The sequence below is a fragment of the Anguilla anguilla genome, chromosome 11, assembly GCF_013347855.1.
Source record: "Anguilla anguilla isolate fAngAng1 chromosome 11, fAngAng1.pri, whole genome shotgun sequence".
Taxonomy (NCBI): Eukaryota; Metazoa; Chordata; class Actinopteri; order Anguilliformes; family Anguillidae; genus Anguilla; species Anguilla anguilla.
Window position 1 is genome coordinate 18,665,821 of NC_049211.1, and position 25,782 is coordinate 18,691,602.

General features: G+C 47.4%; 1 protein-coding gene across 3 annotated transcripts; it reads right to left on the bottom strand.

Annotated features, from left to right (window-relative positions):
* Nucleotides 1-12,464: 12,464 nt before the first annotated feature.
* On the bottom strand, nt 12,465-25,024 carry LOC118207693 (RNA-binding protein 38-like). Of its 3 annotated transcripts, XR_004761441.1 has the most exons (5): nt 24,466-25,020; nt 21,505-21,628; nt 19,521-19,575; nt 14,572-14,691; nt 12,700-12,820 (listed from the first exon to the last, which is right to left on the bottom strand). XR_004761441.1 is itself a non-coding variant. In XM_035381530.1 (4 exons), the coding sequence occupies exons 1-4, from the start codon at nt 24,673-24,675 to the stop codon at nt 12,511-12,513; spliced, it is 699 nt and encodes a 232-aa protein (XP_035237421.1). In that variant the 5' UTR covers nt 24,676-25,024; the 3' UTR covers nt 12,465-12,510. The 3 variants fall into 3 exon arrangements, 2 of the variants coding, with proteins under 2 accessions (XP_035237421.1, XP_035237420.1); XM_035381530.1 differs by lacking the exon at nt 14,572-14,691 and having other exon boundaries at nt 12,465-12,820; nt 24,466-25,024; XM_035381529.1 differs by lacking the exon at nt 14,572-14,691 and having other exon boundaries at nt 12,465-12,820; nt 21,490-21,628.
* Between the last annotated feature and the right edge of the window lie 758 nt (nt 25,025-25,782).

A 25,782-nucleotide genomic window follows, 5' to 3' on the forward strand; every position in this document is an offset into this window, starting at 1 on the left:
CTGTACCGTCCTCTTCGCAGACAGGGAACCATTGTCTGCCACTATGGACATTTCATTTCGTCATGATGTCACAGATTGTGTTTCCAAGAACAGCTTGTCCGCTGAGATAAACTAAGATTCTGAGATTCCAGGGGGAAAGATCACATGCAAGCACAAGTGCACCCTTACATGCTAGCAGACACACGCACGCACAAAGTTGGAAACATACAGTATTTCTCATACTGCGTTTCTAGTTTCTGTCCTGTAGGAGCAGTTGTATCTAGTCAGAAAGCAATTTGGGGGTAGGGGGCAGGGGTGCTATGTGGAATGATATAATGATATATACTCATGCACACCTGATCTACGTCTTATTTGTGTCACCTCTCTCTCTCTTTCTCTCCCTCTCTGTCATTTCCCACTGTCTCCAGACTACCTCCAGTCTGCAATAGCACATTATATTTGCATCTCATTTGCCTGGCAGTTGGACCTGTTGTTCTGCTACATTTGCAAGCACATGCAAATATGGCTGGCTTTCCTTTCATATTATTTGACATCATTTCAAATTTTTAGGTGCCTAAGAATAGTTCTTTATATTTTCCCAGGGGGAAATTGTTAAGCCTTTGTTATTAAACCCACAATACAGTTACACTCAGCAACCCTGACATCAGAGAAACCCATCAGCTACAGCAACATTTTTGCTTCTGTTTAGAGCAAAAAGGGACCACAGAAAAGGTTGAAGCTCTTTCTAATTTATAAATACAAAATATTAGCAGTAATGTGAACTTCCAATACACTTTCAATGGAATTACTTTGGTAAGCACTAAGACAGAGACACTAGGAGGCTGTATTTGTAGGCATACTGTCGTGACAGAATGAAGCTTGCATGCGCTGTATCAGTCTCAGGCAGGGAGCATTGAGCAGACACCAGGTGCTGACGCTTGGAGACGGGGGCTGATGTCTACTGAGACATTGTGAATGATGTGAGCTCTGTGTTTGGACATGTGCCGCCAAACCGAGGGGGTTCCTCGTGTAGTCAACAGCTGTGAGCGCGGGAGGCACCGAGTGTGGGCTCCCACGACACTCTCTCTCTCTCTCTCTTTCCTGTTCTCTTCCCCTCTCCCCTCCCTCTCACCTGACACAGTGGTGCCCTGGCTCCCCAGGCAGGGCAGGTGAACAGGAGGTGATAAAAAGGGGTTGCCGTGGAAACGGAGACAAAGGGCGGCCAAACACTAGCGGTGTCGAGCTGGCCGGGTGGGTTATAAATCGGGCTGTGTTTGCTTTGTGTTTTATTTTCCTTTATTGCTGTCTGCCTTTTGTTTGCTGTAATGATGAGATGAGGGATTTCCTCCAACTTCCTTTCCCTCGTGCCATGCTGTAGGGTGGGTTTGATTAGCGCTCAAAGCAAGCCCTTCAGGCCTTCCAGTGACCCTGTGACTAGAATGCACATATAAGCACAAGCATAAAGCACTGAAAGAGCTATTATTATTATTATTATTATTATTATTATTATTATTATTGCTGTTGTTGTTGTTATTATATAATTAATATATAATCAATATATTATTATATATTAAAATATATAAATGTATATTATATATTTATTTGTCGACAAAATAAAGACAAATGGCCACAAAAAAAATAAACAAGCTGCTCAGGCTGGGGGCTCAGAATCAAAAGCATCCCACCAGCCTGTCCAGTTCTCGTGCTGTCTCCCTTGAGTATGTGAGCGTGGGCCAAAAGAAAGCTGGCAGGTTCCACCTGTTGGCTAGCTACCGTTTCCACCACACAGGGACGGTTTGTTGGAGCAACTGATGGAGATGGTAACAGTAATGGTTTTGCCTGGGAAAGCGTGGGTTGCCTCCTTAAAGTTGTTTGCTTTTTGCAGTGCTGGGATTGTAAAAGGTCAAAGCGATTGAGAGAAACGTTCTGGGGTGGGGGGATGGGGGGGGGGGGGGGGGGGGCAATACTGATAAGACAGGTATGCGACGCGCAGCAGTGAACGAGCCACCGGCCCTCCTGTAACGTACATTGCATAGCCCGCGCTTACGTTCACTGACTGAGAGCTGAAGGAGGGAATCAAGGCACCTTGCAAAATCTAAAGTAAACATTTGTCCCAGAACGAGGTTGTTCAGTGCACACCAGACCGCCTGTCAATGAGGTTTATTGCAGTGTGGGAGCTATAAATCATGAACGTATTTATACATTTATAGGGCATTTCTCATAGACACATTGACATAAAAATATATGCATTTGTCACTGAGCATTCCTCTTAATAGACACATTGATTCCACCATCACCTTCTCTACTACAGTGAGTTCAATGAGTCAGTCTGACAGTTATCAGAAGGGTACTCCTCAGGTACTCCATTTGAATATGACACAAGATTTAACCATGAAAATATGAGCCCCAATGTACTTAAATGCAAAACCTGAAACCTTTGCCTTGCTAAATGAGGAAAACACCCACAATGCAAGTGAGGCAGAGGGCGACTGTGATGTAATGTGGCTAAACGAGCTGGCTGTACAGGAAGACGGCCTGGCCTTCAGAAGTCAGTGCTAATCCAGCCCTCTCTGCACAAGGAGGCCGATAATGAGATCCATTGTGGGCTTCCATCCAAAGGCCCTGTCAGTCACAGAAGAAAACTCTTAACAGTCATAAGGATTATAAGGCAGCAAACAACCTGGAGCCAGCGCAGTGAGCAGGGAGAGGATCCGGGGTTAATTTCATTATTATTCACAGTCTCTCAGGGCCCTCCTGTGACACAAAGCACATGGCCTCTCTGAGATTTTTAACAGCAACAAAAACAAGAGGCATGATAAACCTGGTCTATATTTAGCCCAAAGCACTTTTCTGTCTCCTTATAAAGTGATTCGGGGATCTAAAGATGGACATCCTTAACTTGGGCTGGCCATGTGTCCTAAACAGCCCACCTGAGTGGTAACAGAGCTTTTTAAAAAAACTTTCTTTTCCCTCTCTCTTTCTTTTTCTCCCACACTTTCTCCTCTCATGATTTTTGCCCTTTCTCTATCTTGCCCACCCCCCCTCTCTCTGTCTCTCTCTCCCTCTCTCTCACACACACACACACACACACACACACAGTAGTTCAGAAAACAGTCTCCACTCCTGTTTTTGTCAGAGAGAGGGGGCGGATGGTGCTCGGCTGGGCTCAGCATCAGGGCCCTGCTGGCAGACTAAATGGGCACTGTTTATTTACATAGAGACGGTTATTTAGTGTTTGCTCCCAAGTAATGAATGCAAGCCATAAATCTCAGAACACGCACGGTTCTGTTGTTTTCCTACATAATTACCATGCTGTACTCCGCTCTGTAATCTGAGGAAGTCCAAATCCAAAAAGGAGAGATGGGAGAATAGGCAATGGAGTCCCTCCCCTCCCCCTCCCTCCCGCTGTGGGTTCCCAGTCAGGGCCATCAGTGCTGGGGCGTTATCTGGACAAAGCCACCCTGTTTCCCTCAGTCTGTTGGGGTCAGTGTCACTGCAAACGAGCAGCTGGGTGGGAGGGCTTTATGAGCCCCGGTCCCTGTGCTGTAATCTCAGCCTCTGTGCAGGTGGCATGCCTGCCACCATCAGCTGCACATGGCAGTAAACCCCACAGTCCATTCACCTATTACTACATACAGAAACCCGAGGAGTCACTGCAATGCACTGTGATGCTAATTACTCAAATTTATCAAAAAACTGCTCTTTCAGTGCACTCTGGCAACTGCCCGTTCATCGCTTCTCCCTAAGGCGCATCTGAATTCCTCACTGGCCCAAAGGGAGAGGAGAGCCCCCTCTTCCAGTGACAAACACACACCCTTTAAGTGAATCTCTCCCCAAGAAATGAAAAGGTTTTTAAGCACAAACCTTTTTTTTTCTGTGCAAATCTGAACAAAATCCATATCTGCCTGACTGTGCATGCGGCCTGGCTGAGTGCTGCTCAGCTCCTCCGAGGCCCCGCCTCCACACCAGCTCATCCACACAGCAGTTATGGAGACCGTTGGGCGTTTGAAATGACAGCCAATCATCCTCCCAGTCGTCTCCCGCTGACCTAAATCACAGCGACATTCGCGGGCCGGGTTCAGAGGTCAGGCAGAAGGAGAGAACGGATCATTGTCCCCCCAGCATCCCCTGCATCTGTTCCCTTGTCTTTTTCTACAGGCTTTGCGGCCACACATGCTGGGGACACACAAGTACAGAAATGCTCACATAAATGGCACTGAGGAAATAAAAAAAAGTAAAGACACAGAAATGATTAAAGTCTAAATCAACCCATCAAAAGTACTACCCCCCACACAGCCACAAAACAGCCTGAAAGCTTCATATTATAACAATAACTAGGAGCAGAGAAGTGTCTTTCTTAATAGTTGCAAATTCGATTTACTCAGTGACTGTAGCTGAGCTTGTTTGCATACAGCTAGCAGTGCAGAGGGATTGCAGCTGGGATTTTACATTAGCATCTCTGTTCAGCCAACTGTCACACCATCAGTGCTATAACATACACAGCTTCATATACACTCATACACAATTGCATAGATACAGACACAACCAAACATGCAATAATACACACATTTATGTGCACTCACAGTGCACACACGCATGAAAACACACGCACGCATGCACACACATACACACACACTATAATATATGCACATCCACCCACACATGCACATTCATATTCACATGAACACACACACCCAGGCATACCCACATGCAAACAGACACAGTCACAGTCACAGTCACATAAATCCTAAACTCCCACATGTCTTCTATACACAAACAAAAGTTTTTAAAAACTGAATATTATTGTTAGCAGAAGTAGCATTTTATGTATCCATTACGGTTATTATATTATTGTTCCTGGCTGTTTCTGTGGCTGTGTGTTTGACAATAGATTTTCCCTCGGGGATTAATAAAGTATAACTCCTCTCATCTCAAAACTGGATGGTCCATTTCATGATTTCCCCACAGGTCACAGATATAGATGGAGTTCAGAATCATCTCTGAAAGCCTCAAAACTCTGCAACACTGAACCTCTCATTTTCCTCACAGCAATCTGGTCTCAGGCAGATCCAAAGTGTCTGCGCTGATCAATAATGGGAGGGGCAGGCACATTACCGAGGCCACAGCCCTTAGCATGGGACTACTACTAGTCAGCTCAATGGCCCAGCAGATAGCAGAGGTACCTCTTCTGCCCATGCCCCCAGCCCCTGCAGCTGGCCAACCCAAGCACACATACCAGTTAAGCAGGGCTATTTTATCTGATCCTCAGGCAGGAGCAGAATTTGGCAGTATCTCCCCCCCCCACCCCCCCACCCCCAGCCGTGCTCTCTCCACGTGCCCCTCATTGCTGGTTCTCACTGATTAAGGTGTTGCTAAGTGCGTAAGGCAATCACACACAGTTTAAGATGTGGCCGACAGCCTCGTACCTACTTCCTAATATGGGAATGATATGGTTATCCTGTGGGGAATAATTCTTCTAATGGTCTGGAACAATATACAGTACACTGGTCTCTCCCCTTTTCTTCTCTCTCTCTCTCAATCTCTCTCTCCCTCTGATGAGGAAAGAGAAAGCAAAAATAGAGTGAAAGGGAAGTGTGAGATAGAGAAAGAGAGTTAGGGCAAAAATATAAAGATAGGTAAGACGGGAGGCATTTTACTGTGAAGAAGGTAGCCATACTGCAGCCTGAGATGGAATGGAAACCTTTATCATTTAATAAGAGCTCATTCAATTCATCACAGCCTCACGTCCAAAGGGCAAGGTGTCAAACTATGGTTTATGCTCAAAATGAATGACACAACATTTGGCATTAAATGGATGGTAAATGGAATGGACTGCATTTATATAGCGCTTTTATCCGAAGCGCTTTACAATTGATTCCTCTAATTCACCCATTCACACGCCAATGGTGAAAGGCTGCCATGCAAAGTACCAATCAGCTCATTTCCAAAGTTTTTTTACGGTAAGATGGAAACACAAAAGCAGCTTTCCCGGCACAAGCGCTAGTGCTGCCAGCGACTCTGAGAAATGTTTTGGCATGTGCTGAAGGAGTCACCGCAGTTTGTCACAGCTGTGCAGCAGAATAACACTCACAGGGCTGATAGAGCAGAGGTCACGGCGCTACTGAACTCGGACAGGTGCTTCACAGACTGTTTGTTCAGGTTCTGTCTCACTGCGTTGCAACTCTAGAGTGACATCAGTCTCACTCTAGAGTTTCTCTGGCTTACGATTACACAGCACCATTCTCCTGGTCCTATTTCATTCATGCCACGTGCTTCTTCTGATAAAACACCCTAAATGCATGACACTGGCAGGACATGTTGGTAGCATGCAGACAAGCCGTGAGCTGTGTCTGAGAGAAGGGATTCTGCGGGAGTCTAAACAGTGAGGCACACAGGCAGCCTTTTGTGAGCCGGAGAGCGACAGAGGCCACAGTGTCCGCCTCCCCAAAAGTGCACCGCATCACCATATCACGGCTGCATGAGGAGGGTACTGCCTACGTGAGGTCACTGGCACCAGGCAGTGGGATGGGGGCCTGGTAGAGAGAGATAGGCACCGTTTGACTGCATGCTGTAGAACAGACACTGTCATGGTGATAGTAAACATGTGATACATCCAGAGGATCATCAGACCCTACACACCAGCCAGGCCTCTCCGTTCTGCCACCTCTGGACGCTTGGACCTCTGGACCTCCCCCTCTTCGTGTCTGTACTTCCCGCTCCCGTCTGCTGTCTGTCCTGGCCCCTCGCTGGTGGAATGACCTCCCCGTGGCAGTCAGAACAGCAGAGAATCTGACTACCTTCAAACGCAGACTAAAAACTCATCTCTTCAGGCTGCACCTCTCCCCACCCCTCCCTAGCCTATAGTTTAGCTCAATGTACCTAGTTAGGCTAATACGATCACGTTAGTTTTTATTTGGCAGGATTGTTTTTGTCTGATTCTGATTAGGCAAATGTGATTTCAGTGCTAGTTTGTACTTGGCAGGATTGTTTGTTTGTTTGCTGAACAGGTTACTCTACAGGGTTGGAGTCCTGATCTATGTGGTCACTTCTGGCACTACGATCTTTACTTCACTCTAGTGTGTTTCTTTTGCACCTCTGCACCTTGAACTAATGCACTTGTTGTACGTCGCTCTGGATAAGAGCGTCTGCTAAATGCCTGTAATGTAATGTAATGTGTTGTTATGGTGACTGTTCAGCCCTGAAGGCAGCCATGTTGCGGTGGCGGAAACAGAGGGAGGTTACACGGACTGCATGAGGATGGAAATGATGATCCCTAACAGCACAGTGGTGGGCAGCACAGCAGATGGGCAAAGCAAACCAGTTAACGGGTCTCCGTAAGTCACCTGCATCTACACAGGCAGGTCCATCCATCCCTCGGATCTGAACGCCGCTGGCAGGCGAGTTACTGCACGCTGAAAAACAAAGCCGCTGATCTTCCTGTCATTCCCCACCCTCCAACTTCCCCTTTTGTGTGTCACTGGCCGTCATTCATGCTACTTTTTTTCTCAAACACCTGTTGGGGGGAGGCCCTTGTTGCAGTCTGTAAGATGGGCGGGGCTGGTGGCAGGGCTAAGTGGCACTGGATGTTGTGTGTGGCTCAGACACAGTGTAGGTTCACTCCTATCAACTCCAGTAGCATCAATCTCCTCAACAAATCTGTGGATTTGCTACCATATCAATGTTACTAAGAAGAGCATTAGTGAGGTTGGGCACTGATTGTGAAAGCAGGCCTGGCTCACAGTTGGCTTTCCAATTGATCCCAAAGGTGTTGGATGGGGTTGAAGTCAGGGCTCTGTGCAGGCCAGCCATGTTCTTCCACATCGTTCTGTGCAAAACCATTTCTATATGGACCACGTTGTGTGCCCTGGGGCATTGTCATGCTGAAACAAGAAAGGGTCTTCCCCAAACTGTTGGGGAAGCACATAATCATCTAGAATGTGATTGTATGCTGTACCATCAAGATTTGCCTTCACTGGAACTAAGGGGCCTAGCCCGTACCATGAAAAACAGCCCCAGACTAAGGGTGTCCAGATACTTTTGGCCACATAGTGTATGTCATAATATATTTTAATTTCTTGACATGCGTTGTTTTATCGGGAATACATTTGCCAGTGTATGGACATTCATTTGACAGTGACTCTATCAGCATTTATGCATCACCTGGCACATGTGGAATCACATTCATTTTTGAAACATTCTTCACAGCAAGATGTGAAAATTTATCCACAAATAGTTTTAGTCTAATCCAGCCAATCAGATTTTAAGACATCCTTTCACTAAATCCCACATTACTCTGACCAATCATAGCATGTAAGCGCTCACATCACCAAAAATATTTGTGAATCTCATTTCATTTATGAAACATTCATTTTATTTACTTAATGATTTATGAGACAATGATAACCCCAAAAGTAAGAGACTTCTGGTGTGTGTGTGGACATAACTAACAAAGCGACAGAGAACGAAAGTGTGTGTGTTTGAGAGAGAGAGAGAAAGAGAAAGAGAGAGAGGGAGAGAGAAACTGCTGTTGGGAAGCATCTGGCCTCACAGTTCCTGAGTGCGTATTTTGGTGGTGTCACGTTGGGAGGGCAGACCCTCCATCAAGAGATAGGGGCTCTGTGAGGGGCTGTTTGCAAGGGGGAGGGGGGTAGGTGGGGCGGCTCCCTGGGTGTAGGTTTGCTTATGGGAGATAAAGAAATCTGGCAGGGAATCAACTGAGAAACCCTCCTTTGCTATGTTACTCCCCCCCCCCAGTCCCCTTTCAAACCCCAACACAGACACTTCCCAACCAGGCTCTCTCTGTCACTCATTGTCACGTTGGCAGACGGGCCCCATGAGAGAGTGGCTGTAGAGGGGGGCTGGGGAGTTGTTAGCGTTTGGGAAAGAGAAACTGGTGTTACATTAATCAAAGGCCCAGCAGCTTGCTCAAAACAGCCTGCCCTCCTCCCCCATCACACCCTCAGAGGACTTTGTTAACCACTGCACGTTAACTACCCCCTTTGCTGAGCAGAGAGGAACTATAGCCTCGCCGCAAAAGAAAGTGGGTCTGTCTCAGCTTGGGTCGAGAGCTGGCTGGACTGTCTGAAAGCACAAAGACAAAATAAAAGTCATGCATCTTTAATAGTCAAAACTCTTCAGCGCCAGCTCTCACCCCACATCACACCTCCAACCTGTAAAATTATGAAAGCGTGAACCTCGCACAGATCAAATTACAGGCCCGCGGGTGACTGACTCGAGAGGATCGAGGCGGGGGAGAACACAAACACGTCTCGACCCTGACGCGAGGCTTACGGAAGTGTGAGCAAGGAGGCGGGGGCTGCCTCAGCCACAGGCTTGATTTCCTCCTAGCAGGGCTGTTACACCATCGTTACAGCCCACAAAGGAGCATTCCCATGTTCAGTAGTGGATACTGGAGCAGGTCAAAGAGTGCATGGTTCAGGGGATTAGCATCTACTCTGAATGCAAATGACTGAGAGCCCACAGGCCTTATCAGAGGCTGTACCCAACTATCACTGCCGGCATTCTGAAGGGCCAGTCCTAAGTGTGAGAGGCAGCCGAGTCCACCTCTGTCTGCACTGTCTCCTTAGCAGACACGCCACTTGACATCCTGCATTTATGTCTCATGAGGTGGCCTGGGAACCTGGATTCTGCCACTCAGTGGTGAAGACAGGAACCATGGAGGGCCTGGGAGGCCAGACCAAATATAGAATAGGACACATCTAGATAGGAGTCCCGTATGGTGACATACTCCAGGCCCCTGGGACACGCTGTCAGTCCATCAGGGTAGCTACAATATGTACACAGATGTAGAAAGACTTATCCCCCAAATCACCTTGGCAAAGCAAACCCTGCTACCCAATAAAATCTGTTTAACCCTTTAAAAACAACTTGGCTTGAGTTTTCTCTGTTCTCAGCATCTGTTGCTTAGGGCCTAACAAAGCGTAAAGTTTAGCCCCTTTACAGGTTAGCAGCTAACGCCAACAGCCGATTATGAAACTTTATAAATGCCGGCCACTTACTTGGCCAGACTCCTGAGAGAGAACAGTTCTAAGGAAACCCCTGACGTAAGAGGGGAGAAAGGCGTGCTTGAGATTAGAGGCGAGATATGGGCTGTGTTGCTCAGGAGCATGCACGTTAGCTGGTGACTCAGCACATCGCTGGTAACGGTGGGGCCTCCAGGACTGGAAATAACCCTGTATGCTTGGCAGAGGGAGAAGCAATGTCGAAGAAAGGACGCCAATGTGGGTGTGGGTGTGCGCGTTCGCGCGTGAAGGGGGGCGAGGTGTTACTGCATTAAAATTGTGTGCTGCTTATCAATGCTCAAATGTAAACCCCCCCTCCCATCCCTCAAAAAATGAATAAATAAAATAAACAAACACACACAGAGATGTCCCAGTGACCGTAGCCTGCAGAGCACAGCCACCGCACTCATTCTCACAGGGTTTTCACACACATATACAACATTCAACTCGATTCCTGTGTTCTGAATGTGTGCACTGGAGCCAATGAGAAAATTAACCAACAGAAAGCCTCTCCTGAGTACGTCACTATACGCATGAATTCTCTTAAGTTAGTGAGAAATTCTGTCAATTTTGTCAAAAATAAGGGAGGAAAGGTAAGATTTTTTGCTGATATAATGTCATTATTAGTGGCCATGAACAATTAATAACAGGCCATTTGAAAGGCCATGCTTTTTAACAAAGCTACCTTGTTATCCAATGTTCAGAATTGACTGCGTAGGGCTTGCACATAACCTGTATTGCACATGGCCACACAAGGATACATGCAAAGTTTGGCCACAATTCCAAATGCCATTTTATGGGTAGTACTGATTTAATTTCATACAATAGGCCTTCCATGGCAATTTCTCAGGAATCACATTATTCTAATTTATGTATTTGCATAATGAAGTGTAATTCAACAGAACATTTTAACACAGCATTCGAACGGCACACCATCTCCATGGCAGCAGCCAGACAGCACTTAATAAATGTGAAAGCAAATGAATCTGTCACACTTCATTTCACACACAACTGATAAATCAATGGGCTGGAGACCCAATGACAAATGTGAGAGGGCTCCAGCCTAACAAATCCAGGCACTCTACTACAAAAAAAGCTGTGGAACACATGGCACCTGTCACTCAAACACGAGGACAAAAACACAAGCACCTGTCATTCACAGACACACGACAGGAGCAAAGCGACCGGACCCCTGAGCACAGGTCTGTCCACGTGTCAATGCAACACGCTCCAACTTCAAATGAGGAAACGGAATCAGCCATTGTATTTACAAATCCTTTATTTTCCTATTCTTTTTTTGTATGGATTCATTGTACATAAATAACATGGTACTGAAATGCTCCAAAAACTGCCGTGTCAGCAGGCCGAGGCTGTGACAGAGAAATTCTTCAGAAACGCGCCATTGTGTGTTGAGTCAGCCAAGGAGCGACACGTTCCAGATACAGAGGAGTTTCGATCGATTTCCTGCGGACAAAACTTTAAATAAAACTACAAAATATCCAGAGCAAGTTTGCAACTTATGCATTTCTTTAAATATTTTCAACATAAATACTGTAATTTACCTCAATTGCAGCAATTTCCTAAAATGGTATACATATATGTCGTTTTAAAAAGCAACATTGGCATGATTATCTTAGATTAACAGTTATATAAAATACATACATATTACAGTGTCAACTACCTTATACATTTTTACCCTTACCACTTACTGCCCCCAGCATAATTGCATATTAATCAGCTGTGATTATCTACATCCACCTACAATAATTTACTAAGAATAAGAGGTGAACAGCCTCAAAAATTGTAGAAATTTTTTAAAGGATCCTGTATCAAAAAATGGCCATGGACATTCACAGTGAGGGGGATGTAAAACTAGAGGTGAAGTAGCAGTTCGTAAGGCCTCGTGTTCCTGACGTGGTGATCGCCCGCGTTTCCCTCAGAGGACGGCTCGCTGCGTGGCGAGCGTCCCGGGCGGGGCGGGGCGGGGCGGGTGGGGGGGCGGGGAATCGCGGAGGTGCGCCGGGACGCTGTTTTGGCCCCGAGCGGTTCGGGAGCTCGCGCTGCAGCTGCAGAGAAAGCCGCCACTCATCCCTGTAACCAGGCAGCAGAGCCCTAGCCCCTCCTCCCGCGGTGGGGGCCGCTGTTCTCAGAGCGCCCCCACTGCCCCTTCCGCAGCTCAACGCGCGGCTGCATTTGGCAACTGACATGGGTGAGGTCACCATTTACACAATGATTATTATTATAACATTAATGATAATAATAACAATAATAATATTAATAATAATAATAATAGCAACGAACTAAAGAACATGAAAGAATGTTTCTGGGGAAGCCCTTTGGTGTGATCACAGTCTCCTCAGTAACAGATTCTCATCCTGATGTCATAGTGCAATTGTCACTGCTTGTCCAACTCCGCCTACGTCCGCTTGTGGCTCTGCCTGGCCCCGCCCCCACCCACCCCCCCCCCCCCCTTCCCACCGCGTGCATGCCCCCATCCGTAGCGTGGCCCTCACTGCATGCGGTCAGGCTGCACCTGCTGGGGGGGGTACTGGATGAAGGCGGTGGGCGGGGCAGCTGCGGTGGGGAGGGCCTGCTGCAGCGGGGCGGGGCCGGGGGCCTGAGCAGAGGAGCTTGGGGCGTAGCTGTACCCCAGGAAGCCCGGGGAGGCGGCGTAGGGGTACTGCTCGAAGGCGGACGAGGCGTACTGGGCGTAGGCGGCGCTGTAGTCCAGGTATGGGGAGCTGATGGAGGACAGCTGGGACGGCATCAGCAGGCTGGGCTGCACGATGGTCTGGGGATACACGTACTGCTGAGCCAGCCTGCGTGCACACACACACACACACACACACACACAGAGACAGAGCCATCAGTCCGGGAACACACACCTAGAGCAACAGGATTACACTGCAGCCCTTTCATTCCATTTTAACCTTTATCACAAAGCCAACAATGACCGTCCTTTTAGCTAACAACACAGAATGATTATCGAGGGAAGAGGTTTGGTGTTTAAAAGAAAATTTACATTGCCGTGCATTTCGTGCACATTTTGTATTACCAAAATGTAGCCTAAGCGACACTGGGTTCAAATTATCACACAATTACAATAATAATTATAAATAAATGTGGAGTGAAAAGTTACATTTGTTTCCTCAAGCGAGGCACCCTTTACACCGGGTTCATAAACAGCAGTAAGTTGCTGCTCGTTGAGTAGAAACTGTTTCCGTCTTACAGGGTAATGAGAGGCAGTCGAACCCGTTGGGCGGTCGAGGTGAAGACCGTTTCAGAGCCTCTGCGTTCTCAGAGAACTCGGCGCCAGATGAACTGGCCTAATGTTGAAAGCAGAGGCATCCAGCGGCCGCTCTGGGGGATGTGGACAGCGGGAGAGGAGCTGCGTGACTCAGTGAACGGAGGAAGAGGCTCAGGCTCAGAGCAGAGGGCAGGCCGCGGGGGTCTCTTCAGCCGTCTCTAAGCGCGAGGCCCAGACGGAGAGGGAGGACCGTTACAGGACCGCGGCAGAGCAGACCACAGACGCCAGCTCCCAATCACAACTGCACTGCTGTTTCGCAAGTCCTAACTAATTTCAGTTCTCATTTTTTTTACATAAAGAAGTGTCGATGGTCAATTTGCATGACTCACTGCTAATTTGCAGGCACGGCCGGTCTCAAAAAAATTCTACTTCCGTGACACGTCGACGCTTAAGATAAAGCATCTTAGGCGCATGTGCCGTGCGAACGTTTCATCTCACTTGGGGCCGTATCGCGGGGGGGAAAACCTTTCAGACACCTCGGTTACCCTCGCCATGGGAAAAAGAAACAAAACCAAAAACTGACAACCTCTCCTCTGCTGATCTCTAGATTACTATAGTGTACACTGCAAAAACCAATAAAATAAGTCAGTCTTAGCAAGTCATTTAATTAGACTTATAATCTTATTTATATTACTTTTCCATGACAAAAATATGGCCAATGAAGTTTCTCATTTCAAGATTTGCCAATGGGTTAAGACAATTTCACTTGTTATAAGTCCATTTTTTCTTGACAAGCTAATATTTTTTACTTGAGAGAATACAAAAAACAAGATTTTAAGTCTCATTAAAAGAGATAGATACAAGAGGTAAACACTTGTTAAGACAACCTTTTTGCAGTGTAGGTTAATACAGAGATCAGAGTCTGGTGCTTCAAACCAAATCAGCTCTGAGTCAGGTGGTGCCTGAGAGCCAATCACAAGGCACATCAGTGATGTCACAGTACAGCTGTGCACTGCAGAAGAAGAGGCCCCTCCCCCCAACTACCCCAAGTGATCACACTTCAAACCGTGATTATCACCACCACTTCAAGCCAAAGCCATGCTATAAATAGGGGAAGATCTGCTTCCCAGCATAACAAAAAAAAAATTCCATAGCCATTTCAGAGCAGAGCTCACGTACGTTCACACACACACACACACACACACACACACACACACACTGCACTTCAGCTCCCCCCTCCCCCCACACACTCCAAACCAATCCAAACCACTGCACAGCAACCCCCACACAGCCACTCTGAGAGCCCCTGTCCCCGGCCGGCACCTCGGAGGCTGGTACGCTGTCGGCCCTTCAGCCTGGGAGCTCTGCGTCGGGCCGAGAGGAGCCGGGGTCCCTTCAGCCGAGAGCACGGGGCCCCCCCGCGACGCCTAGCGCGCAGATTCGCTGGGGCAGCACACAGACAGAGACACACACAGCAGTACACATGAAAAGGGGCGGGGCCTGACGGTGGCTGCAGCAAACGCCCTGACCTGCTCTCTGACCGTGAAGGCCTTCAGACTTCACATCTCTGTGCAAATTGCTGGGGGAAAACAGCCAGCTCAGTAAGGTCCAGGTCTATTTAGCAGCTGGAAGAAACCCTGTAAAACGAATGAATGCTGAAAGCCAGGGAGAATGGAAACTGTGGCTGAGAAAGCCGTGGCACATGTTAACATCTCCGAGGGAAGGACGAGGCAGCCATCCACGCCTCCTCTTGGGTCTGGTTGGCTGGTGCCGTAGGCCAGGGCGTGACCAGCACTGACCGCTGCTCAGGCCTTCCTCTCTGCTGGCCTCACCAGTGAGAGGTGATCCATGGATCCAGATGGAGAACTGGCCAGAAATTAGCCTCAGCAATGCTCAGCTACAAACACTAGGAAATCAGACCCAGCTGTGTTCACACTCAGAGGAGCAGCATCATACTTTAGGCCTACAATAGAGCAAACCTATTCAAACACTGAACCTGATGCGTGCACACCACCTCCAATACACTATCCAGCTAGCTACATTAAGTGAAGGTGGCGGAGGAGACTTCTTTGACTGTAAACACAGGGCCACAGCAAGGCAAAAACAAATCCCCAAAATTCCCAAAATCATGCGGGTAGCCTACTGACTGACACTGAAAGGGAAACAACTATGATCTACCAGTAAGCTGGGAAATAACTAAAAATATTACACCAGCCAAAAAAAAGAAAGTTTCTGTGGTGGGAGCAATTGTTTTGCAAGGTTTCTTTTTTTGCCAGTTTTTTTTTTGGTTTTTCCGTTTCTGCTTTTTTGTCCATATTTGCATCACCACCCTGAACACATCTGAGCTTGATGCACTGAACATCTGACAACACCCCCCTGCTATACCCATTACCACACTAAACACACCTGACCAACCTTAACACTCAGGCATCACACTGCAGTGCCCGGGGACGGCTCATTGGTCGGTCTGTCTGAGGCACACGATGGCAGCAGCACAAACGGGCTGAGAGGCCAGAGAGTTTATCTGATGAGCAGTCGATCCGACGCTGCAGCGAAGGCACAGGGGCCTGGCAGCACTGATAAAGCACGGCATTCTGGGAAATCCTCTACAGCTGTCAAATGGCCTCAAGTGGTAGAAAAAGGTTTCAACATGTTCTGGGAGGGAGCCACCAGCCCAGCAGGCAGCTCGTACCCACAGAAAAGGGAACATGCCATGAAACGCTCACTATCAAAATACTGCAAAAATAGAGTCGAAGTACCGGGGGGGCCTACGGGAGTGAGATGTGAACATTTCACAACTTACTTTCTAACTGAAGAGGAAGGCAAAGACAGAAGGCCAAACCCAGCCCTGGCCCTACACTAGCCTGATCCCTGACTATGTTAATTCAGCAACAGTCTGCACGGTCAGACACCCCTTCCCCCACTGCTCAGAGAGACACTTCCAGCCTCTCTGGATCTAATCCTGTCCATAGTTTAAGCTGCTTTGTTTGAACAGGAAATGTACAAAGCCTTCGCCACTGTCTCTCTCACCCCCCTTCTCCAAATCTCACTTCTCTGTGCCTGTGCGCCTGCCCTGGCAGTTAGCAGATGGTGCCGCAACATCCTGCCGACGCAAGGGCCCGGTGCCCGGAGCTGTGCCAGACTCCTTGCCCCGACCTGGCTGCCCGCCCCCCTCCCCCCCTCCAGCCCAAAACTGACCCACTGCCCCGTCGGACAAGGGCCATCTCCGCAGGACTGACGCACACCTCCGGGGGACGTCACAGCCTCTGTGTAGCAGTAGGTTTTCACTGAGAAATGCAGCAGCTATTGAAAAAGCGGAGGACTGGATTACGCAGCCTAAACACAAGACCGGAGCCAACGCACGGCCAGTGCGTGATGAGAGGACGGAGGCCCGCGGAAAAAGCAGAACGTCCGCTCTGCAGCGCCGAACGTGTCGGTTAGGAAGGAACAATGTCGTCCTGTTCCTGAGGAAGCGCGCGTAGAGCACCTGCGCACCGTTTGAGCGCGCTCCACACGCTCCACGCTCCACACGCGCCGCCGCTCGCTCAGACAAAGGGGCCTCCTGACGAATCAACCAAATGGAATTTGTCGTTACGCGAGCCGGTTTGGCCGAGCGAGGACGGCCCCCGCCCACACGCCCGGCCGGCCTGAAGTAACGGCGAGGCCACCAGGATTTGCACAGCTGTGCGTGACGGGCTGAGCCCTCAACCGACGCCGCAGATCCTGTTGGACAGGTCTGGCCCTCGGGCTACAGGGAGCGTACGTCTCTGAACAACACCTGCCGCCTGCGCCGCGCCACAGCGCTACAGCGCTACAGCGCCACAGCGCTACAGCTACCAGCCAAACAGAAGCAGGGAAGCGTCTCAATCAGCAGGGCTCTGGCTAACCCGGCACGTCACCCGATAAGGATAAGAGCTTTGATTCCAGGGTAGGAATGTCACTATTGTTTCCTTGAGGGAGCTACTTAACCTGAATTGCTGGAATAAGACCACATATGCAGCCATAGTAACTGATAGGTTAACTATCAATGAACAAATTCATTAAATGAGAAACAAATCTATTTCAGAGGTCTTTCACAGCAGTGCTGTAGATACCGAGCAGTGTGTGCGCATGGAGTAAAGCTTGGATGGGGTCTGACCGCACGCTTGAGTGACAGGTTTGCTTAGGGGGGGAACCGAAGCTCCGCTAACACAGCAGAGGCACTAATAACACTGGGAGCTTCTCAGCCTCTGACTGCAGGCCTTGTGCAGACGCAAACACCCAAACACTGTTTCCTCAAATGCTTAACCAAGAGCATTATGCTCAAAGAGGGAAACAAAAGATCCCATTTAGCTCTAATGGGAGGAAAAACAGGCAAACACACACAGAATCAGGCAGGGCCAAGGGCACAGCACAACTGACAGCTGTGCAAGTACAACACCCTCCCCCTCCCCCTCAAAGATTTCACATCCAGGACAACTCTTCATCCCAACTGCAAACTGGGAGTCATCATCCCTCTCACAGAAAGGGGCCAGAGTCAGCTGTTTGGGCCGGGCCCCGTTCGGCTCCCGCGGGCCCAAAGAGGGCCTCACACATCCAAGTCCAGCCCGGGACTGCGGATTTCATATTACAGGACGCTGTCAATTCATCACTCATTCATGAGCCCTTTGGGCTAGGGTTTGCTCAATTCCCTAAAAGCCATTTCAGATCAATAATTAAAGAGAAACGGTTTAAAATTTAATCGCCATTGAGCCAAAATGGGGTCTGCGTCCCCTCAGCCACAACCAGACCTGAGAACAAACATGGCCTTGGACAGAAACATGGACAGAAACTGAAACACAATGACACCCCTGAGCGTCGCTAGCCTCACAGTCGATGCTAATTTAATCTGAAGCATCACAGTGCCAAACAAACTCAGCTACCAGCTATTATCCACTTCATACAAACAGGAGCCACACCTGAGTACAACTGAGCACTGAGTTCTGAAGTGCATCACTGAACACCTGCAGGGAGGGGACCCCCACCCTTGGGAATGGATCTGCAGAAGTAGACAGCAGCAGAGATGAGGTCATGCTCAACTGCTTGAGGGAGGCCAGGGGTCACAGGGGGAATGGGGGGGGGGGGGGGGGGGGGGGGGGCGTCTGGCTGGCAGCTCCACACTGGCGCGACCATCCCTGCCGTGGACGGAGTGGCGCGATGCAGGGGCAACCCAGGGGGCTGGCTACGATCCAACCATAGGGCTGACGTGTTTTTTTTTTTTTTTTTTACAACAGCCTGATCCACTCCCTCACTACCCTGTCTGAAGAACTCAATCCAACCAATGGGTGGCCCTGCCTCTTCTCAACCCCTTGAAAGACAGGTCAACCTAGACCAACACATGGGCCAGGAGGGGCCTTCTCACCGAGCTAATGAAGCGGTAGAGAGGGCCAGGGCATGAGAAGACAGACTAAAAATAGAAATGCCTCAAAATGGGCTCCCAGTGTCAACACTGCCACCAGCATAAGAAAACATGCTTGAGCACAGTCCAGGCAGAGGGCTGCTGACTGAGGAACTTTTTAAAGGTACTACTTCTGCACCCTGGAGTTACATTCCCGCAGTCAATAAGGGTCCAGACCCAGCTGTATGTAAAAAGTCTACATGCTAGATTTAAGCAAGAAGTTACCCTCCAAATAGTGGAGTGCCTTAAAAAATAGAAGTGCCCATCCTGATTGGTTACCAGGTGATAAGAGAATGTGCTGTAGGGTGAAGTGAGGACACTCCCCTCCTCACCCTGCCACAGGAGCTCCAGCCACCAGCACGCAAACTTAATAAATCAGCTTTAATAAGCCATTATTATCTCTGCACCACTTCCACGCAGGCAGCTGCCATGTCATACAAGGGCACCGAGGCATGTTTCTTACCAGAAGGCTTATGTATTCAAACGGCTGTATCTAAATTCTGACAGACTTAAAAATCTTTTCTGGATTCTAATAACAGCTTCCAAGAGCGCTTTCTTGTTTATTGGATACAGTCAGTGCTCACTCCTCTCAATAAACCAATGAAAGATTTTTTTTATGCTGCAGGTCTATCATTTCTATACCAATGTATTATTTTTTTATTCAATATCAATTAAATGTAGCTTCATATTTAAAGGGAAAAGTGGCTTGGTAGAAGTGGCTATAGTTTCTGAGGCACCAGTCAACAGGCACATTAGAGCACCCAGGAGCTGAGAGATGAGATCACTCAGACACAGTTAATTAGAGCCTTCATTAAAGTCACAGCGTTATGACCTGCAGGGCGCCCCTGTAACTTACCCATACTGCCTCTGGATCAGCGCTGGGTGGATCTGCTGCATGCCGATAGAGAAACCTAGGCCAGAACAGAGGAGAGAGAGCATGTTACTGAGGAGACAAGAGGATGGGGCCAGACCATCTAAACAGGGAGTACAGCAAGGCTGGGTCCCCCCCCCCCTCCTTCATAGACAACATGCACCAACCGCTGTGCTGTTTACTCCACAACGTAAGAGAGTAGCCACTGACTCAGAGAGGGGCATGTAACTCGCTTCACTACGCTGGGAGTTTAACATGAATCACCAGCGGAGAGTCAGACAGCACGAGGCGGGGGCTGGGCGTGCACACGCGCGAGCGTGACAGAGAGAAGCGCTTAACGACCCTCAGACCCCATGCTCTCTCATGCCCCTTGTGCAACACCCTAGTGCCCCTAAGATATGAGGGCCAGCACAGGAGGCCGGAAAAGAGCTGGTGAAAAATGAACAACCCAGAAATGGAATCACTTTTCAAAATGTGATTCAAAATTTAAAAGACAAGTATGGGGCAAAAAAAAAAAAAAAAAACAAGCTCAGGGGTCCCGTCTTAAGGATTAAACCTCCAAAGGACGGAGGTGAATTCAAAGATGAGTGACAGATAGAAAAGAGAGGACAGAAAGAGCCTCGGGGTGCAGACAGGGTCTGGAGCGTGGTAGCCGTCCGGGCGATGCGGAAGCGGCGTGAGACAGGGAGAGAACCGACGCGCTCGGTCTCCTCGCTAAATCACAGCACGTCAAACACAGGAAGCAGGGCTCATCAGCACACGGCCTGGAACACAGCACACGAGCCAGCCTGCCCCAGCCACAACCTAAACCTGCCCGGAGACCGTGACTGAACGCCAGCACGTGCATGCTTTACACACTAACATGCACATATTACTCAGACACACACACATTCATACCTACACTCACGCTCATGCACGACGTCACACAGCCCCACAATAACACCCCATTTACACACTGCCTACAGTAGAGAACAACCGTACTGTGAGGAACACCCGGAGGGGTGTACCCAACTGACGCAACCAGTAAAGTTAGCTAACCAGGGAAAAAAGAAAAATGATGCAAATGCAAAACGAACCCAAACACTGAGTGAGCACGACCCAGTTTGGTTTCTGTCCGAATATGCCTATAACCCCAACAGAATGGAGTTGGTCTGTCTCCGGTGTCAGCGCGACAAATACCAGTTGGCTCTGCCAATCATCGATCTCAAAGAGCACGTCTGCGCTTCCTTGGCGACCAACGCTTCCCATTTTTGTGGTTTTATTCTCTCTTGTTGTTGTTTAACAGTCTCTAACCGAAGCTTAACAGAGGTGTTTTTTCCTGTATCTTTAGTGCCAGGAAAACTAGATTAGTGCAGCCTAGCAGCTAGCGCTACCCAGTAATACACTGAGTACAGGAGACATACACCCACTTTGGCATACATTTTTAAGAAATAACATCATAAGAGAAAGTGAATCCTCAATTCATCTAGTAGTTTGGTTTCACTTCAAAATGTTAAGAACCACCTCTGGATAGCAAAACAGGAAACCATCATGATGGCGTAATGAACATAAACATCACGAAAGACGACGAAGCTCTTGAAAGTATAATCAGTCAAATATGTTCAAGTAAGACCAAAGAAAGGAATGATGTAGAAAATGCTTAGGGAGGTTCTGAAAGTAAGCATTTCCCATGCTTTTAAAGTTTTGCCTCATGCAATGTGAAGGTCACCGCGCTAGCAACATGCATGGGTTTAAGCAGCATCAGTCTCTGCTGTTCATTCTAGAAGACTGACAGAATGCATGATGTCATTTCATAGGACGAGAGATTATTATAAGCAGCTGCATATTTCATGTGAGCCCATAAGGAAGACCATACTTTAAGCATTTCCACACAAATCAGACAGTGAATGGTTATATATAAGCATGCGTGCAAGTGCGTGTGCCCGTGTAAACGGTGAAGGGGTGCTCTGCTCACCTCTCTCCGGCTCACCTGTCTGCAGGCTGCGGGGCTTGGCTCCCAGGTACGCCAGGTTGACGTTGGCCTTCCTGCCGTCGATGATGGGGTTAGGGTCCTTGCATGCCCGCTCCGCAGCCCCCCGGTCAGACATGGTCACCTGAAAGGGACATCAGTCATACAGTTTTAGTATGGACATCCCGCTGCACCCACCAACTCTGAACCGCCTCTGAACCTGCGGATGGAGTCCAACAGAGGTTTAGGATTCCAAAATTAATAGAACCCCTTTTTCCCGACATACAAATCCTACAGCATTAAATGGCTATTACAGAGGACAAACCTGTGCAGTTGCCTATTCATCACAGAGGGGTTTGAGCTGCTGCTGCTGCTGCTGCTGCTGCAGCCACATCCCCCCCCCCACCCCCCCCCCAGAAACAACTTAACAACAAACGCTTTTGAACACAACGAAAACAGCATAAGTTTCTCGAGATCGGAACGTGTGGTTTTGAGAGGGGGGAATTTACAGGGTAGGATGAAACAATTGAAGAGATCAAAAAAATAAATCCAAGGAAAGCTCTCGGTTCTCCCCAAATTGACTCCAGCACAAACGGAGAAGCACCGGTGGGTGAAAGGCCGTATGCTCATGTCGCCGTTTAAACTGTGGCCCTGCGAGGCGGGACGAGCGCAGAGCGTGCGCCCGGGCTCTGAACAAAGAGAGCACGCGGGAGGACTGCTCTTACACGGGAAAGCTGAAGACAGAGGGGCCCTACCACTGACCTCATTTCAAGGAACAGTGACTGTTTTGTGAATACGCGACTGAGCCGGGTTGCCTGTGTGTGTGTGTGTGTGTGTGTCTGTTTCACACGTGTGTATGTGTGCCTGTGCGTTTAGTTCAGTTTCTGCCGACATGATCAACTTAAGTGGTGACAGAGACTCTCTCCTCCAAGCAGCGTGCTAACAGACACCACATTTTAAACCCAACCACAACAATTCTCAGAGCTTGTAGAACTTGTAAATCCAGTACTGTCGTGCATTGCTTCTTCCAGGCTATTAGTTCTGTCACATAAACATTGAAGTGCATTTTCAGTTTACAGAGAATATGTGAGGATCAAAATCCAGCTGTAATAAAAAAAGCACATTCCTGCATATTCTAAGACCAGTCACAAGTCACACTAATAAATTCAGCAAAACGAATTGGTGCACAAGTTGGAAAAACATCAAGGGTGCATTCCTTACAAACATTACAAGCCAATTTGTAGAGTCAATTACGTCCTGGAGAGCCTGAAAGAAACTATGGTATCAGAGTACACTGTGAAACAAAACAATGTTTCAGACCAAACACATGACTCTCTCCATCAGTCATGTTGATGATGGAAATGACTAAATGAATGACTGGGGCACACTGACTGTTCCTCTCTCTCCCCCCCCCCCTTCCCCTCCCTCTCGCTCTTTTGACAAAAAAGGAAGTGAACTAAACTGCCATCTTATCTCACAGTTCCAACTGCACTGCGTATGTGGCAACGATGTGTTCACCGTGCCTAATGTGACATCCATCTAAAAAATAAACACATACATAAACAAATAAATAAAATTAAACTCATTTCAATGCAGTAGTAATTTCATAAAGACTTCAAAGAAATAGTCCTACAGTTCCTTTCTGTATGAGACTGCTTTCCAAGTGGCTTAAATGTCCATATAAAGGAAGGGTGAAGTGCTCACTGTTCGTGGGCTCCATTTTTGAGCAATTTAAAATTATTTTTAAAATTAATAAATAATTGGCTACTTGACCAACTGTGGTATTCAGCTAGGGGAGTGGTGGGTGTCAAAGGAGTTTAGCACAGGAGTAACTGAAGCACCATGGTGCCAAGAATGACATTGCACTATATGCATAAATTCCATGCATTAAAGAAATGATCAACTTAGCCTTCAACATGCCATTTCCCACTAAACAACAGGTCAGCTTCATAACTAGACTAACAAACAGAAAAGTAAATGACTAGACCAATAAATTGTTCATACTACATTTAAGTTCATTATTGTTGTTCTTGATATGGAACAAGCACCTTAATGTTGGTTTTCCATATACAATTCTCAGACCATCTGAATCTGAACAGTAAATACATGATACACACGCTCTTTAAATATATATATATATATATATATATATATATATATATATATATATATATAGGCTATACATGGGCGGGTGTATTTTTATCAATAACAGATGACTGAAACAAAGAACTGAGACGAAGGACTCGGTCAAGTGTAGCACCTGGAACTTTCAATACTCATCATACCGTTAGAACAATAAAGCTCACCTTCCGGAAGGAAACGTGAGGGAACAACTCAGTCTTGGAAGTTCGTATCTTGACTATCAAGCAAATACTTTCCCATTCGAAATCTTTGTTTAATGGACAGCGTAGGCTTGCCTTCTTAAATTGTTGACATGACAACTGCGCAAAACATTAGGTTATTGCCCGGGATCGGTCAGCCTCAACCATCGTGGCCTCAACCGTAAACAGTTAATCACGTGTGTGTCTAAAGAATGACTTTTTATTTCACTGGACCAGGTCGTCTAAGCAAGTGGCTGAATGACATGCACAAGTGACAAGTACTCCCATCTCTATACAATAGTCGCATATTTTAGGTAACATTCAGTTATGTATTAAGTTATAACATTAGCTTGCTATTTAAAAGGTGTGCTGTTAAAGGTCAGTTTTATTCCTCAACGACTGCAATATAAAATACAAGGTAACAATCCAGTCCCTCAACTGAACGGTTTAGATTGATATTCCAATTTGATAGCCCAACTAGCTCACTGAGCAATGGACATTCTTCTATGGGCTGTAGCCTAACGTTACAGTGCTGAAACTGTTGGCAAAACAAGACCTTGGGGCAGACACGCGAGAATCACAAGTGCGCACTAAGTTTTATAGCGGAGTGACAGAAAATTAATTATGGCGAATTTCCATCACAAGACAGGTAGCTACTTACAAAGCCATATCCTCTGGATTTACCAGTCTGTCTGTCCGTTATCACCACAGCCTCGTCGATCTCCCCGAACGCCTCGAAATATTTTCTGAGAGAGGCATCGTTGGTGTGGTACGGCAAACCGCCCACGAAAATCTTTGTAAAAGTAGTGTCTTTTTGAATTGTTGGATGCATAGCTTCCAGGGCTCCGTTCACAAACTGATGTAAAAGCATTAGCTAGTTAAATAATACCCGGTAACTACAGCGAACGTTTAATAACCAACATGTACAGCTACTGGTGGTAAAGTAGCTCGCTAGCTAACATGAGCAGCCAACGCGCAATTTGTTAAACATTTAAACAAAATACTATGAAAAATAACAAAACGAGGTAGACTATTTGATTGTGAGCCGGCGAGCTGCTCTCAGTTTTCTTCACTTAGCCAGTAGATCTTTATTTCCATGAAATGTATCCGCCTCGCTCGTGTCCTTTGGAGTCACTACACAGAACTTCTTTTCCCCTCTGCTGCTCAAGCAGGTGCCTTGACTTGCTGACTAAAAACGCTCCCGGAAAGGAATTTATACTGATTGAGAATATCCCACGCCTCTTCATTTTCTTGCCCAATATGCAATGAGTGTCATTCGTCTGGCGACACCCCATTTTGAGATGACGTTCCCGATTTGACGTTATCCCAATCCCTCCCACACCCCACCCACCGCACCCCACCCGAACGCTGTCCGCCTGCACCTGCTTTTGTCTTCATCACACAAAGAAAAGCAGAAGCTGTCTTGCGAGTCTCAAGCATGCTGAGCTACTGTTTAACATTCTCTTACTCCCTGCAGTCAAACACGAATCAGACAATCCGTAGGTAGGGTATAGATCTGCGCTTGATATAGCATTTACCGTTACTTTTAGTGTTCAAAAGTTCGTATTCGACCTAAAGCCACGTGTATTTGTAGTGTAATATTTAATCGGTTTGGCCTATTTAATAGTTTCACTCATAATTGAGGACAACTTAACTATATTCTTACGTTAATGTTAAAAATATGAATGACTAAAACTTCCGCACATGATGTATTTTAAAACGCTGTCATTTTTCCGACTACTTAACCACATAATATTGAACATTGCCATCGTTCAGTAGACCGTCTCAACAATGGTTTAACCAAAGCATGTAACCAAGTATTCAAAGATTTGCTGCACGGACAGTTGCTACATTATTTCCCAGTAAATCGGTCATGCACGCTACATTACACTCATAATATCAAGAGGCGACACAAACAACTGAGTAAAATAGTAATAGCTCATCTGTGGTATGGATGAAAATTATTTTTTGTAAACTT